Genomic DNA, 18,156 nt, shown 5'->3' with positions numbered 1-18,156 from the left:
GGCTTGCACTGTAGATTCTTATATAGGAGTTGTGTGTGAATGCGTGTGAGGGTGTTCTTAGTGACGAGCTGCAAGGCTTGAGGCTATCCAGCAAGAAATCCTCTAGCTTAGACGGTGTTACTTCCATATACACAGGGCAGCATGCATTAAAGATGAGAGCTGCAGAGAGCCTCCTTACACTTGTGGACACTCGTGTGCAAACATGCAAAATAAATAAATAAATAAAACACAAACGCTGACGTGCACAAGCTTTTGGCTCCTCTTGAGGTGTAAAGAGCCAACATGCAACAACTCTCAGAGAGTGAGAGAGAGAGAGAGAGAGAGAGGAGAAATAAACTTAATTTAGAAAGCAAACAAGCTGTTCACAGCTTCCTCATCTATAATGCAGAAGAGAAAGACCCAGTGTGTCAGCAGCAGAATACACTGATGTCATCTCCACACCTGTGTGTGCAGCGTGCATCCATGCATGTATTTTGTGCAATCCTTTGAGTATATACAAGTCAGACTTCTTGTGTGAGTTTCTCATGTTTATACAGGATGCATGGGAGAATCAGTGCCTCAGCCCATCCTCCTCACACACAGACACACAATGACAGCAGGGCTTCAGAGACAGTATAGAGAATCTGATGTAATGCAGCTTCAAACACTCAGAGGGATCAAAAAGGAACATCACACACTGTCACAAAAAAACCCCCACGTACACACACTTTTTCCGACTCTCATTCTGCAAGATGGATTACTGAGGGAAACAGCTCTGGGAGAGAATGACAGAAGGCAAAGAGACAACACAGGTGAGGGGAAAGCTCATAGGAATTGAACACAAATCTGTATTTCTTATGCTACAAGTGATGCTGCGGGAAAATAAAACTGACAACCACTGCAAAAAGAAGACTATCATACATTTATGGACAAGAAATACAGAGAAAACTATTTGTCCACACAACAGATTATTATTGAGGATGTAGTTTTGTCTGGGCCAGAATGGCATTAGCTGTTCCCAGTTTCCACCGTTCTCCCCAGAATAGGCTGCCGTGCCAGGCGACTGTGTGCTGAGAGAGCCGTCTGGGAGATAAGGAGCTAAATATAACCATTACAGAGCCTCTACACATGCTATAGCCACCAGCCCCGCTGTCACTGATACAGCCAAGCTCCTTCCAACAGGCAGCTGAATTATCGTAATCTGGCTCAAGTGCGTTTCGCTACATGCAGACGCTGAGATTAAAAAAATTGTGTTTTCATATTCTGAACTTCCATCATGCTGTATGTCGTCCATTGATGTAGATGGTGGCGTCAAAGGGAATAGTTTGACATGTTGGGAAATAACACTATTTGCTTTATTGTTGAGAGTTAGATGATACGTTTGATAACACTCTCATGTCTATACAGTAAATATGATGCTACTGCCAGCAGCCTTAGCTTAGCATGTACGAATGTCAATGTGTAAAAAGACTTTGGTTTTTGTACGGATTAAACAAACAAGATATAGCGTGACAATTAGTTAGCTTTAGAGGTGATGTTACACAGATTTTGGCAGCCTCTGACAGTACCAGGCTAGCTGATTCCCCGTTTCCAGTCTTTGTGCTAGGCTAAGCTAACTAGCTAGCTGCTGGCGGGAGCCTCACTTTTACCGTATAGACTTCAGAGACTTGAGGTGTTAATGTTCTCATTAACTCTCAGCAAGAATAATGCTGAACTGTTCCTTTACTGATCGACTTTACGATGCAATGAAACAAGCTCTGCAGTACCGTTAATTAGTTCACATTAAGTCCTTTGCCTCTGTCTATCTTAAGTCTTTCTTTTACATCTTGATGCATCTGCTTTGGTGTATGTGAAGTTGTGCTCTTTGTGTCAGAGACAAACTGCCGATGACAGAGGTGATGAAGGTGCGACATTGAATTTTTTAACAGACCACACACACACTTTGTCATGTTAATGAGAAGGTAATTAGCACTTTTGTTGGTGCAAAAAACACGTGAAATCACAGATCTGCTCCTTGTTCTTCTTGAGCTCTAGCTGATGTAGCCTACATATAGCGTCTGTGTAAAGGTGTATGCTCCATACACATGTATTCTGACCCTGTCCAGCAGGACCACTGTGAAATGTGCACAAGGCACCAGAAATGCTTCAATAAGGTCTCGTCTTTGTTTGGAGTGTAGAGAGGGGAAAAAAAGAATAAAGTAGGAAAGAGAGAGAAAAAATGGAGGGTATGAAAAACAGAATATGATATAGAGTAAGAAAATGGATGTCTACACAAAAAACTCTCACATTTGCAATATTTGGAAATCTCGTTGTCAAGCCTGACGTTATGCTAGGTTATCGTTTCTTGAAAAAAAAAAGGTATGACTACTATGCTTAGTCATTTTGTGAGTGCAGATGTCACTTTTGTCAAACAACAATATCTCCTTTAGCACAAAACGTTTTTTTATTTATACTTGTATATAAGTCGAACAAGGAACCAGGAAAAGAGAATAAGACTAAAAGAAAATGGATATTTATATGCCTCACACGCAAAGAAAAGAATTGGCTTGTCTGTCACCCCAAAATACTTAACAGTCAACACACAGTGTGAGAGAAAGAGGACGAGATGTACAAATATACAGCGATTGTAAGATGGGAGGTAAATAAAACTGAGCACATAAGCCAATGCATTAATTCTTCCTCTGTCGATATTTTAAATGGTATTCCTACACTTGTGTGCAGCCTGACATGGTTAACCATCGCACAAATTAAAAGGAGTACAATTTACGAGGAGACATTTTTAGCTTCTATAAATTAACTAACTGTCTTCAATGCAGAGTAAATAAAACTCCAGCAAAAGAAAGATTGGATCCCCAAAATGCCATCTGGGGTTAGTAATTAGCTGCTATGCTGTAACGGTGCTACCCTACAGTATTTAATAAGGGCGTCATTCCCTCATTGTCGCCTCATTTAAAAAGGGCCCATGAGATTAGAGAAAGCTAAATTATTTTATGAGTAATTCTTCTTCCTGAAAGCTGCATATTACAGTTTCAAAGATTCAAACCCCCCATTCTTCACCTAAGCTTTTTATCTCCTCATCCTCCTGCCAACTTAGTCTCTTACGACTCTGAGACAACTTCTCATTGAATACATACAATTGATGTACCGTGTACATTTTTTGTGCATAAACTACAAAAGAAGTGGTAAGCCTGTGTTAGACTCTCTGTTTCTCTCTCCGTGTGTCCTGCATACATATGCATACACACCTCCTGCTTGCTTTATAATATAGCTTTGCACAGGATCTCAAAGTTTCAGAGCTTGAGAAAAGTGAGCACTCAGGGTGAGAATGATGAGACGAGGTGCAGTGAGAGGGTTACTGGAGCAGCTAAAACACATGTAGTTTTGAAGACATGTTTACTACGTATTCTGCAAAACAGAAAATTAATTGATCTGTTAGTTGCTTGACAGAAAATGAATAGACAACTATTTTGATTGATGAAGGTATCAGGTTATATGACTAAATATAAGCTGGCTTGGGCTTCTCAAATGCGACGATTTCCTTCTTTGTTTTTTAAATATATTTCTTGAGTTTTGAACTGTTCGTCAGACAAAACTAGCAATTAGGAGGCATCAGGGGGATTAGGGGCATTTTACAGTTAAAAAGATGAATTAAAAAAAGCTATCGAAAACAATCAATTTGATCCATCACGAAAGTAATCATTATTTACAGCCCAGTTGTTATTACTCTGCAGACAAATGCAACACTGACTGGGACTTTACTTTACTGCATTTATCTGAATAGTTTAGGACTAAAGGTCAATTGGACATATATATATATATATATATATATATATATGTATATTTTAAATACCAAATACCCAACTCAAAAAAGACACATATGACTACATGCATGAACACTTCAGCATGCACTTTCCAGTGAATATCTGCATCTTGATTTTGAAATAACAGACAATACACCATCATACCTTTGCTGAATAACTACTGAATACACCCACAACAGCAAAAGAACAAACGCAAAAAATCAGATTTCTTTAAATATTTCTGCCTGCCTTTGTAAGAAACTTGCATGCAGTGATTATAGATGTGTGTTTTTTTTTTAAAGACAGCTGCAGTGCAAATATATGTACAGTAAATAAGGCAAACTTTGGATTAATGAACATTAAAAACCTAATGCTAATTCATCTTAAAGTCATATTAAAATATTAGTGTTTATAGTCTAGTGATACATGTTCAGTAACTGGCTTCTATTGGAAAAGAAAGTTAAGCAAAAACAAAGTTAAAAGTCCACCCAAAAAAGCCCTCTGAAGCACCTTTAATCCTCCAAAACTATGCCCCACCCATTCTTTGGTCTGCTTTCCAATGTTCCTCTTCTCACTGTCTTGGTATTTTGGCTTCAGCACCATTTCTGCCCTTCCATTCCCTCTTCACTCTGTGGCAGGAAATAGCATCTTCTAAAAGACTTAACGAGGAGGAACATTTGGAGCTGATGCATGATATCATTCTCTAAAGTAAATGTTTTACTGTAAACAGTATCGTAAACCTCCCTCACGCACAGACACACACACACACACACACACCATTAAGTTCACAGAGATAGAACAGTAACTCATGGGTAGTCATTAACCATTCACAGTGGCTATAGACCCAGAGTGTTTCCCGCTTGCCATTACAGATCGGGCCTTTTGAAATTGCTTCATGAACACGATCATGTTGCGTTTCACATTCCGAGATTAGGATAATCTATTCAACACAACGAGTGACAATCACCACACCCAATCATTTGAAATGTGAGGGATCCCAGCCAACATTATTACCTCACAAGTTGTGAGGATAAGGTGATACTGTTTTCTCACTTCATCTATTTTCTCCTGCTGGGGGCATCTGAGCAAAGTATCTCAGATGCCCCTCTCCCTAGCTGCTTCCTCCAGCTCACCCTGAGGGATGCCAGAGTGTCCCCAAGCCAGATGGGATGTACAGTATTATTCCTCTAGCATACTCTGGGTTTGCCCCAGGGTCCCCTTCCTGTCGGAGGCATCCTGATCAGATACCTGAACCACTTCAACTGGCTCTTTTAAATGCAAAGGAGCATCAGTTCCACTCTGAGTTACGTCCAAATAGCTGAGCTCTTCACGCTGCCCCAAAGGATCAGCCCAGACACCCTGCGAGGGGAACTCATTTTGGTTGCTTTTATCCACAATCTCATGCTTTCGGTCACTGAGCCAAGCTCTCTACTGATAGGTGAGGGTTGGCATGCTAATTAACTGGTACAATCCCCAAATGCAGGTGCTGCACTGGTCTGCTTGTCAATCTCACAGCCCATTTTACCCTGGTAATCCACCATCAGATTTAGAGGTGCTGACACTCATCCCAGATGGATTAGCAAATAACAGACGAGGCAAAAATAATTTCAATGCATAATTTGTTATTTTAACACAGACCTTTTTTACTGAATTGCACAACATGTCCAATTTGTTTCAGACGATGAAATGTAAAAGAAGTTGTTAATTGCAAAGAAAACATGACACCTGTTTTTAGGAAGGAGCTGCTAAGGCGTAGGAGAGGGGAGTAAAGAAAGACAGATAGAAGAGGAGAGGAGAGAGATGATGAAGCCGGAAGGAGAGTTTCTTTTATCTTCAAAATGAGGAAAACGAACAAATGCAAGAGGTAAGGCTTGGGGGAAGACTCAGTTCAGACTAAAAAAGAAGGAAGAAAACAATGGGGACTTCTGTTGCTTTTGCAGGGCGTAGGAAAGGCATATAAGGATCCTGCTGCCTGTTCAGCTCAGACTAGAAAGCGGCAGTGTTCATCTTCCCTCTTAATTTCCCAAAGCATTTCCACCATTTGTAATGTGTAAACAAACAAATCAAACAAGCAAACACATGAAGGTGAAATGCTGCTGGGTCTGCTTGAAGCTTGCGCAGGTATTTAACAATGCAGTTTTGAAAAACAGTAACATAGAGCATGGATTATAGGATTATAAATGGATAAACACGAATTGAAGTTCTAATTTAAACTCACCAACATGGCCATGAGGTAATGTGAGATAAGCCACAGCTTTAAAGCAGACATTGATTTATATGGAAAACACTTGGCACACATACATATTGTGCCGTGGACCAACTGGTGCTGAGTTGAGGTTACATAACTCAGAGCGGAGACTGACAGTTCTCACCTGTTCGGCTGATTTTATTTGAACAGGTTAGAGAGCTACAGGACGGCATTTGAATAAGTATGAGGACATGCTGTGCAAGTTCACTGTTACCATGGTGATGGTAGAAGATTATGAGGACACATTGGACCAATATTCAAACTGCCAGAAGGGCAACTAGACAGGTGCTCTGTACGTGGCACACACACGCTGTCCACACGCATACACATGCCTGTACAGTACTGTTATAGTTGATGTAACTGCATAAGCAGATACACGTGTTCTCACAGTGACTTCAAATATTAAATAATCTATTATAGACAAAGACTTCAAAGCAGAAGGATCTTGGCAGGGAAGATTCCCCAACACACTGAAGCACACTCACATCCAACAACACTTACACTGTTTTTAGGCAGCACACTAACGTGTGCACTAGACCGCACTATAGAGGAGTACCTGGCATTGGGCCCATAGCACCTTTTACTCCTTTATTGTGTTATGTTCTATTCTTTGTGATGCAGTGAAGTACTCCTGCTCTTCATGTGCATCAAACCAGAGGACAACACCTCCTCCTACAACCCTGACTCGTAGATCAAAAAGACATGAGAAAGGGCAGACAGAGATCAAATGTGCCTTTGAGAAATCCACCCAAAGGACATCCAGAGCCTCCACTGGCATACTTAACACACGTGTCCAATATTACAACACACAAGCATGCACATTCAGCTTGGCTGAGTGGTTAAAGGTTAGCTTTGCAGAAGCAGGCGTAATCTCACTAGGTCAGTTTTGAATTGGGGATCAGACTGAAAAACGTCGAATGAAAATCAACTGAGCCCTGCAGCTGCAAGCTTGAAGAAAAAGCAAACCCCTGCCACACTATTTCACCTAACTATTGTTGAAAGACAACTGCATTGACTAATTCCAATATTTCTTCAGAAATAATTCCGCTGGGTAATTTGTGACAATGGGCACAGAACACCCACAATGTCTATCTGCAAATAAAGCCAAAAGACGAACTAACAGCCTCTTCGGCATGCACCTTGCAAAGAGGAAAGACACGAGGCTTGTTACAGCAGGGAATCCAGCAGCTGACACAACAGCACACTGGCCGCTGAAATACTCATTTGAATGCTTATTTAATATAATCTCTTTAAAGACTTTAGGTGTGCCTCCGACACAGACAAACAGAGAGAGACACAGATGGAAACACGGGCCGACATACACGTGGAAGATAGACTGGTAGCTAGCTAAACAGAGGGAATGTAAGGACAATGTCTGTGTAAGCACAACCACCACCACATTGCCAAAAAATGATGTCTCCTTAAATGGCCAGAGAACATTTCATTAATCGAACTCCTCCTGCTTAAACAGTTACTGCGCTGTTAGAGCAGTGATGAGAAGCTTGGCTCTCCGTTAGGGCACAGACTAATGAGACAATCAGCAGCTAGCTGTCACAGCCTGGACTTTATGATATCAGGGAGGTGCCTCTAGTTTAACAGCCATTGACCGGCTCATCACTCCTTTCTACTTAGCCTCCTTATGGTCGATGGAAAGACGTGTAATCTGTGGATGGTCGTAACTGAAGTTAAATAACGGAAGAGAGATTATTATTATACAAAGAGGACGGACAAACTTCAAATGAGCTCTGTAGCTGGCAATCCCCCAAGCACAGGTGTAGAAGCGAAAGTGTGTTTTGTAGGATCGTCTTATGAGCTCTCTTCCTCTCTAAGGACTCTGCGTATGGCGAGAGCAAGGTGTCAGTGATTAAATCAGAAGTAGAAGAAGAAGAGAATACCTTATGGGCCTGCTGCACACCATGGTAATACATGTAACACACAGCCTGGACTTCATTTTCTCCTTCCCTTTATGGCTTTCCCCACCCTCCTTTTACATAATGCACACACTTTTGATTTTACTCTACAATGCAGCTACCCTCTCCTCCTCGAGGATTGCTACTAATTCATGTCTCTGCATCTTCACTCAGCCCTTGCTCCTCCTCATCACCAAGTGTACTGTACTGTACACACAGCAGGGGCATCGTCAGAAGGAGGATTATAATAGCTCTGATCTGATTAATTGACAGTAATGGTAGACGGCTGGAGTGAGGGAGATGGAGAGAAGGGGCACAGTGATGGTGAGCAGTTAGAGTTAGAGAGCGGGGTTAACTATTCCAGAGAGGAGATCAACCCTTAACGCTTCTCCTCCCTGCTGCTGCCCTCCTCCGCTCTTTACGCTACTCCTCTCTCCTCCAGGGATCTCATTATGGAAGACTCACTGGCCATGAGGACTGAGCCTATGTGCATGGGATGGGCTAAAGAGGGGGACGAGCCCTATGCCGAAGGGAGTAAGTGAAATCCAGAGACTGAAAAGAGATGGAGGAGGAAAGGCTCCGGAGAGAAAAACTGGATACTGCAGAACAGGGGGGGAAAAGAGAGTAGTGGGCATAACTGGTCGGGGGAAAGTGTGTGTGCAGAGAGAAGTGTGCTGTAATAGAACAGTAGAGCACATTGCCTCAGGTACCAGATTGTTATTACCGCTGCAGATGGCTTGGAGACACTTCACGCAGATTTATGTTTCGTTATAGTGTGTGTGTGTGTGTGTGTATGAGTCACATCCATGTCTGTGAGCATATGTGAGCATGCTATATGCTTGTTCAGTTTAAGTAATGGCAGTTAAATGGCATGTTTTCTAGATAAATAAGCAATTAGAAGCTCAGAGGGAGGCTGCAGTGAGCTACGGCATCCAATCAAATCCCCATACACCATCTGTCAACTATTGCTCTCATTGTACAGCCTGCTGTAAATATCAAATCAAGTGATTCAGGATCCTGTGCTCGCAAAAACAACAACAGTAAATCCCATAAACTGTGAGGACTAAATTGAGCTCAAATGCTCACTCCCTTTTCACTCCATATTCTTTCCATCTTCCCCTCAGAACATTGACCAGGATCTATATCGCCCTCTACTCTTTTCGACCTGTCAGCTCTTCTCCATTTGTGTAACAGCTTTTATTGATTTCTTTATGAAGGGGTCATAAGATGCTCTTTATGTGCCACTGAGGACTGTCGGTGTGTTTATATTTGTGTACACGAGTTGACGTGAGCGTGTAAGTGTGTGTTTCTTTGCAGGCCCACAGATGTAATGGTCAACACTAATCTAATCTAGTGCAGTTTGGACAGAGGCAGCGATGGAGAAGAAATGAGACACTTTGACAGACACGCCTGCGCCTGCGCATACACTCCATCTCGCACCCACACAGCAAATGGAGGCTCATGGAGGCTCTAATGCAGAGTTATTATCCTCATAATCACTCAAAAATCCACTACATCTTCTCTATATTCTCTCACCTCCTCTTTTCAGCTTTTATAGCCATCCATCTCTTTTCCCTCTCCACCACATATACATGATAAATCTCCAAGATATCTTCCCAATGGGCTTTCACAAAATCAATGGCTATTTTGCAGCACACTTTCTAGGTATCAGATTGTGTGTATGCTGGGGTACATACACTACGTCTATGCTGATTCTCGCACGCTGATAATTCTCAAATAAAAAGGTGTTATCAAAAAGTTCCAATAGCCCGGGGGACATACAGCATGAACAAATAAAAGATGTAAATAATACAAAAGCTGTTTCTGCAGCACTATCCTTCAGTGCAACAGTCATACTCACAAATATGCAGAGAAATAGATTATTTTGCAGTTGTTGTGCTCACTCAGCTCCTGCAAATAACATTTCCTGCACATTTTTCACATTAAAGGCATGCCAGCAGAGGAAGAGCTTCTGCCCGTTAAGCCACTGGAAGGCTTTTAAGGTGAAACATCTGTAAGCATTGAGTTTAGAATTCTTAATGGGTAACTACACCCTGAAATGCAGCTAAAACCCTCCATCACAGTTGATCTTAAAACAAGAGGGTCAACGTGTGGTATGTGTTGCAGCAGAGCTATCGGCATTTTAGACGCTCTCCCACTGTGTGTTTGTCTGTGGGGGAGTAGCCGTAGTCAAGCTGTTTATCGTGGTTAACGTTACTGTTTGTCAGCACTAAAAATCTTGTTAAGCGGAATATACAGTAGCACAGTTATTGGCGGGCCCATGTGTTTTGTTTACTGCCACCGAAGAGGAATAAATCTTGTTCCCGTATGACGATATCTGTCCACCGTGAGATACATGGGGACGCATTCAGCCAGCGTGACAACAGTTATACATGGCGCAGGGTCATTGTACAACATAAACCACAGAGTCTTGCCTATTTCATCACAGGCACGTACAAGCAAATTATGAGGAATTCCAGCCTTTCAGTTGTATGCCTCCGCCAACTCTTCAAGTACAAATTATAATCACTTTATCATTTTATCCGATAAGACGTTCAGGTGTAATTAGTTACGGCAAAGACATTTTTTGTAAGGTTGTAAGGTTCCATCCAGGTGTTCCTGAGATATGATGTTCATGAGAACATACGTACGTATGAGTAGGTGAATGGTGCAAAAAAAATCTTTAGCGTGGAATTTCTCTTTAATACACAAACAAGAAACTGTTGACAGTTTGCGAAGTCCTGCCCCTATTAGTCACTGTTGATATTCATATTCTAAGTGTGTAAATGTATCCATTACAGAGTAGTATATATTATATATGTGCTATTATATAACACTGACACAATATGGAATTGTTAAGTTTGCATTAACAGCAAACAGCAGCAAACTAAGACAGGAGCACATTAGATAACATCCTCTTCCCAAAATATGACAAAATATACTATAAAAAAAAGGACAATTTGGCTTATTTCTAATATAAGCTTTTGCAGCTGAGTTAAGTCCATGTCTGTATGTGTACTTGAGTTAAAATTTTGCTCTTCCACATCGAATACAAATGCAAGAGTTACTGTCTCTCAAGGAGCCGGCTGAGCCTGAGCCTGCTTTGACAGTAAATAAGCTAATAGGCAAATGTCATGGCTATTAAATGAGTTAAGCCCGATCGATGTCAACTCCAGGGCAGGCAGAGGTATATAAATTCATTTCAAATGAGACACCAACTGACACCAATAAAACAAGTAATCTGTTAGCATCTGTCTGCTGAATCGGTGGGTCTGGTGTGTGTGTGTGTTTGGGAACGTGGATGTGTGTATGTGCATCAAGAGGCAGTGGGAGGGAAGGCGGGAGATGACACGGAATGAGGACGGGAAAAAGGGATTACGCGGGGTAGATGTGGAGGCATGGATGAAGCCGTCACTACGCTTTGTGAGATTCTTGGCGGTGAGAGATGAGAGAATGATCTCCCACGCAGGCAGCAGGAATGCTTACACTCACACTTTCCCTCCGCCTGGGCCCCAGAAAAGGAGGAGAGAAAAGTGCAAACATGTCACACAGATAGGAGCAGATCAATGTCAACCAACACTGTTAGCAAACAAACACAGCCACGGACACACACATTTGCACAAGCGCCGACCAAGCATAGATGAAGTAATGTGTTTTTTTCTCTTTTCCACTGACAGCCCGTCTCATCTCTTAACCGTTCATCACTGAAAATATTTCATTAGCGATTGTGATGACAGACACAGCACTGAAGCATCTCATTTTCATTCTCATCGCAAAACTTTAGCTTTGATCACTGGTTTGTGTCTCAGAATAAAACTCACCAAGGCATCCCAGAGGGCCACACTGTGAATCATAAGGATCCACTCAAACAACAGAGTCAGCACGTACGGATGCTTACATGCAAATGAACTACACTTAAGCACATATTTCCATCACCCTACAAAAAGAGCATAGTTTCAAAGCTAAATACAGAAAACTGTGCCCGGTGTCAAACCATAATCTACATTTATACTAACAAAAAACTACAGGCTCTCTGCTGTGTCCAAGATCTCATCTGTATTCAAAACTGCAGCCGATCAGTTATGAGGTATCTTTTTCAAATTCACCTAGATAAGTGGACATGCAGTTTAGCTCAGAGGTAAGTTAGAAACATGGCTTGCACTACTATGAGTACTGCCCTAAGCGTTTGGCCTTCAACATGTTAAACTAGCTAACTTCATTTCTAATGCAAAGTGGTCTAAAATCTTCTCACCAAACTTCTGTCAGGAAAGCTAATTCGCACATTCCCCAAATATATCAAACTGTTCCTTTAATTAAGAATTGGAATGTCACATATCACACAATCACCTTTCTGAGGGGATTTTATGGCATTAAATGCTCAAATGTAGTTCATACTGTTTTTCTATGTTTTGCAACAACCCAACACACATCTACACAGCAGCCCCGCAGGTCAGCCAGCAGTGAGGCTCAGAACAGTCCGATCTATTGATTTACTATCAACGGGCCATGCCTTGACCAGAGCAGGAGTTGTAGGTCCTGGACCCTCTGTGTATTAATAATTCATTTGGGTCTAGGGTTACGGCTTGCTTTAACCCACCATTGCTGGACAACTGCAATATGTCTAATACACGTAGAAAGACATAAGAGACACCTTGACATTGATATAATCAGAGTTGAATTCTGCAAGGTGTTATGAGAGACAGAGTGTGGTTTGAGGATGTTTTTCTATATTTGAGCAGATGAGGGAGGAAAAACAAACACACACACACACACACACACACACACACACACACACACACACACACACACACACACACACACACACACATGTGTGTGGTGTTCAATATGAGTCCCATGAAATATGCATGAAGTATGTTTGAACCCCCCTCCCCTACAGGCCAGTACCAAGGTCCTCACATGAGCTCACATGAGCTCACATGAGCTCACATGGGTGCACGCACACACACACACACACACACACACACACACACACACACACACACACACACACACACACACACACACACACACACACACACACACACACACACACACACACACACACACACACACACACACACACACTGTGGCACCCTGGCCTTACACTGATGAATGTCTGTCCTTGAGAGAGCACAACAGCCACAGGAGAGTGATACAGTGTGAATGAGAACAGAATGAGCGAAAGAGAAAAGGTGAGGTAAGAAAATAAAGAAGAATATTCCTGTCGGGCTGTTGAGATGCTTTCTAAGAACTATAATTGACAGCGAGCATACACAAACATTTTAATAACTTTCTTTTCATGGATATTTGAAATTAAATTGTATGCTGATAATAAAACATTGACTGTTAAGTAATTACATTTCCTCCCAAACTGCACCAAGTTACAGGACCTACTCTCACTCAAACAAATCCCACTAGTAAAAATGAATTGCAGTATATCACACGTTACTTTCCCAGAAGAAAACAGGTTTGTGGGTGGAGATACTGAGATGGGGGGCGCTATATTCTAATTGGACTCTATGTGACAAAGGGAGCCAATGAATGGCTTGTTGAATCACATGCTTTCTGATTAAGACAGCCAATAAAAGACTGACTGGGTTGTCTTATTTCATAAGACAATAATTCTCATTGTCTGTGAGTAGGTAGGTACTGCAGATACCCACATGTATTTGAAAAAGTGAGTTTTTCATAATATGTCCCTTTAAACTATGGTATACTGTTTCAATGTTAAATCTATGACTGTGCATTGTATGTTATTAGCTTAACATAATGTTTTGTATGTCAAATCTTAGTAAAGAAGTAACGTTGAACTATAGCATATGAAATGTAGTGGAGTAAAAAGTACAGTCTTTGGCTATGAAATGTACTGTAGCTATAATCTAAAGTAGCATGAAATGGTAAAAATCAAGTAAAATACTTCAAATTTATATTTAACAAAATTGGTTGTGAAATTGTACTTGCACATTGCAACCATCTTAACGACCCTCCACTCACCCATCCCTCTCCAAGCGAGTTGGAGAACTACGGTGAACTTCAGGTAAAAAGTTTTTTTGGTTTGAGCATTCTGGGCTACTGTAGAAACATGGCAGTGCCGGTGTAACATGGCGGACTCTGTACAGAGAACCTGCTCCCTGTGTAAATACAAACGGCTCATTCTAAGGTAACAAAAATACTTCTTATACTTCTTAAATAAGTTCTTTGTTTCAGGTGATTATACGCTTATGAAAACAGAGTTTTAGTAGAATATTATATTCCATTTATGGCATTAAATCCCCTTTAATCCTACACACTGCTCTTTTAAGGTGGGGGTTGGAGAGGAGTATAAAAGCCACACTATACCCACCTATAATTAACTACTGCGTTGAAGTGATTGGATGTGTGGCAGATATATCATTTCACATGTCTAATAAAGATTATGTTGAAAAAAAAAAGGAAGTTAATCGGGTAGAGATGGAGGAGAGGAGGAGGGGTTCTTTGTCATCTTGGCTTTTAAGTTACTGTATCTTTCTAATTAGGAAGACATTTGCTGCTGTGCTAATGAACAACAAACTCTTTCAAGCAGAACAAACAAGCTAAAAACAAAGCACACACACACACACGCGCGCACACACAAACAGTCTCTCACCAGGACACCAGCCCATCTGTTTGCTTAGGGAATCTTGCTTTCCTCTGGCACTGTTTAAAAAGAGAGTGGGAGAAAGTGCATCCCACACACACACACTAGTGAGTATGCAGACATGACATCATAGTTTTCTGTGCCGAGTCTCTGCAAAGAGCGTGGGCAGGAGTGCGCGGGTATAGCTTGTGTGAATACTACACAGACAGCTGGAGAAACCAGCAGAACAGACTGTGCGTGTTTGTGTCTGCGTGTCCTTGTCTGTCACTTAGAACTTGAGGCGATCTGAAGGCATCTTATTCGCATCTCCGCATTCATCTCCTTTTCTCTGCCTCTGCCTTTCCCCCTTGACTCTGTTTCTGTCTCTCCCCTTCTCTTCTCACTGTTTATCTGCTACTCGTGCAGTCATTTTTTTTTCCTCTGGCATTTGTTTGGCTGCCATGCCCTGTGAGCACTGTTTAATTCTCCCCTACGCTCCCTCCAGAGAAGGAAGGGGTGAGGAGGTGGGTGGGTGGTGAGACAGGGGGGGGGGGGGGGGGGGGGACAAGGGCAGAGGTACTTCATTAATCAATCAACCGGCTTTGAAAATCTACCTAATTAACGGCTAATTAGAGATCTGGGCATAGTGCCAGCTGGCATCCCATCCACCTCCACCAATACGACCCCTGCGGTCCCCCAGATGACACTAGAGGTAAACACTCCTCCCTTGTACCCTCCTTTGCGCTCTCCTTTATTGGTCTATCCATCCATGCATCCACTCACCCATTCATTTTTGGTTCTCTGCAGAAACAACAGATCACAGCTGATAACTCAGACAAGCTCAGATAGCTTAAAGATGTCTAGATCTCTCGCCACCTGCCTCATTCCCATGTTGCGCCATATGGCTGTCTGTCGGATTTTCTTCACGCGGTCTTACCGGAGAAATATTGGTGGTCATCACGGGGTCCCGCAGGCTCTCAGAAGGCACCGTCTCACCGCGACGGTGATTGCCGCGGTTCTTGCCTTGTCCCTGCCAGCTCCCTGTGCGGGAGGTGCTTGCACGCCAGGCCCGCTGGATCCTGGTGACATACACGGACAAAATATGTACATCAGCGACATCTACATCTCATAACGGAATTACGGCGGCCGTGTTGGAGGAGTCATTTTGGTGCGGCCAGGGTTTTTGTTGGGTGGCTGTTTGGAGCATTTCCCAAGATTGGATGGGGGGAAATGGTGTCACTGTGCACCATATCCCATTTCTCTCTCAACTTCTCGTTTTTTTTCTTCCGAAACATCTTTTCATTTATTAATTCTTCATTTCCCTATCCTCAACGTTTCTTTCTTGTCTCCATGTAGGTCTTACACAGCTCACACACTTTTCTGACCTCTCCCCACCGCTTTCACCCTCCACAGATCGCTCTCTCCGTCTCTCTCTCTCTCTCTCTTTCCACTTTCTTTTATCCCTGCAGTCACCCCAACACCCGGGTCCAGGATGAAGTGTAGGATCAATTACCCGATGGAGAAACACATTCACCTCCAGTGGAGCAGAGAGACAGCTGAGCCGAATGGAACAAATTGAATTAAGCCATAACTCCTAGCTCCAAAACCAATACCTTTGCCCCCTACTTTTTCAATCCCTATTTTCTCCACTTTTATCCTCCCTTTGCTCCGTCCATCTGTCCGTGTTTCCGGTTCCTCTGCCCTCTGTGTTAGTTTTATCCTGAGAGTTTTTTGCTATCCGCCTCACCTTTCTACACCCCAATCATGTTTATTCTGCACAGAAACATTCTCTTCTCCATCCTCGACTTTCAAGGAAGTCAAAGCCTGAGGCGTGAGCGGTCCTTCCCTGTTAAACCTATAAAATCGTGGGCCCGTTTGTAAATAAAATGGTGCTAGGTGGCAGTCTACGAGGGTTCAGTACACTCTGACCCCTCCCACACAGTGAAAACAATTCACTTTTGAGGTCATAGGCAACATGAGTGACACTCAACGTGAAATTGACTCAAAATGTAGAAAAGAAACAAAAATAATACAGATAGACAGATGAGTCACAGGTGATACTCACACGATAGCCTTTATTTCCAGCTGCTGTTGCTGCTCACGACGACGGGGGCTATTGTCATCAGCGTCCTCACTCTTACGAGGGTGGCTTCTACGATAATAAGACAGATGAACAGAATTATGACGACAAAAACAGCAAACGCTGTTTACATCTCACGTTGAAAGCCCCCATAAAATGTATGAGTTTATATTTCACATGATGTTGGAAGTTACAGCCTATTAAGCACTTCTTTTGGTAGAGTAAGAGGATGTCATGGTAGAGTTTATGTTCAAGGGTGCGGCCTTGTTATGGCAGAAGAAGTGTCTTGCGTGATCACGTTTTGAATTCTTTACTATCATATTCACAGCAATTAGCACTAGTTCAATGAAAATCGCGGATCTCAGGCTCCCTCCAACAATGACCTTTAGATATGTATTAAAAAAAGGGAAATTACACAAGTATCAGCAAATTGAGAATAATACATAAATGGTGCAAGTTGAAATATAGGGCTAAAATATAAACATTAATGAAATAAAGTAATGTAAAGTAATTTGAGTTATACAGCATTGCAAATGAATACATTGAATGTAAACAGGAATATATAAATCTATATGCATATGCACAGTACAATAGAACAAGGGCTTTAAAATAAGGTGTATCATCCTCAGTGTAAATTGAACGCTGTTTATAAAATATGAGGAGTCTTTCATGGAAAAGTAGGGACAATATTGTGTAGTGTCTTACCTCTCCACCTTGGGAACTGCTTGCCCTCCACTGTGATTACAGTAGCGATGACACCTCTTCACTTCTTCCTGCACAGTGAAAAGCATCAATATGTCAACAAGGTTTTGAATTTTCTCCGCCAGGCATATGACACAAGAGGAGCTGTGCTTCGATAACATACAATAATAAATCAGATGCATTTCACGTTTGTGTAATCTATCCTCCTTCCAAGGAGTACTGTCTGTTTGGCAAAGTGACATATCAACGCCTAAACAGAGGAAAACTGCTCCTTTTTACGATTCCTTTCTGTTGTCTGTTTATCAACCGTAAGAGTGGCAGCTTGTCTGGGTCTGTAAACATAGGCATAATCACATGGTGGCAGGAAAAACAATTTTGTGTGTGTGTGTGTGTATCATATTGCTGATGCATAACAGCATGCGTTGGCTCTGCAGGTGCCAAACCAGCCAGACATCGGCTGCAACCCAGGGGGTGAGGTCGATTCTCAGGTGGCTCTGGGACGACTGCCATACAGCTCAATGGGACTAGACAGATGGATGTGCTCCCAAAGCAACCAGGCAGCTCCAATGCATCTCCAGTATTCAACATCTCTGTATGTTAGCTAGCAGGGTGCAAGCTGCGAGTATTTGTCCATGTTTGTGTTCTCGTGCTTAAGTGTCTCTTGTGTCTTAAGGGTGTAACAATAAATTCAGCTCGCTCAGAGTAACGAAAGGATTGGCCATTTTTACTGCCTGCTGAAATTAGTCTCAATAATTCACTGTTGCCCGGACCTCTGTAACGTTAAATCTATAACTCGAGGACCAAGCTCAGAGCTGAAGGCAAACCCTTTTCTTTTGATAAGT

General features: G+C 42.2%; 1 protein-coding gene across 1 annotated transcript in view; it reads right to left on the bottom strand.

Annotated features, from left to right (window-relative positions):
- schip1 (schwannomin interacting protein 1) overlaps positions 1 to 18,156 on the bottom strand; it is a gene marked incomplete at its 5' end in the record, with an annotated part of 188,696 nt that overhangs the window by 164,453 nt on the left and 6,087 nt on the right. Inside the window, 3 exons of the mRNA XM_079165860.1 lie at positions 15,470 to 15,611; positions 16,598 to 16,684; positions 17,318 to 17,385. Of these exons, the coding sequence (XP_079021986.1) occupies positions 15,470 to 15,611; positions 16,598 to 16,684; positions 17,318 to 17,385 (297 nt within the window). The remainder of the gene's footprint in view (positions 1 to 15,469; positions 15,612 to 16,597; positions 16,685 to 17,317; positions 17,386 to 18,156) is intronic.

Source organism: Pholis gunnellus (genome assembly GCF_910591455.1).
Source record: "Pholis gunnellus genome assembly, chromosome: 9".
Classification (NCBI taxonomy): Eukaryota; Metazoa; Chordata; class Actinopteri; order Perciformes; family Pholidae; genus Pholis; species Pholis gunnellus.
This window is presented reverse-complemented; position numbering and strand designations above follow the sequence as displayed.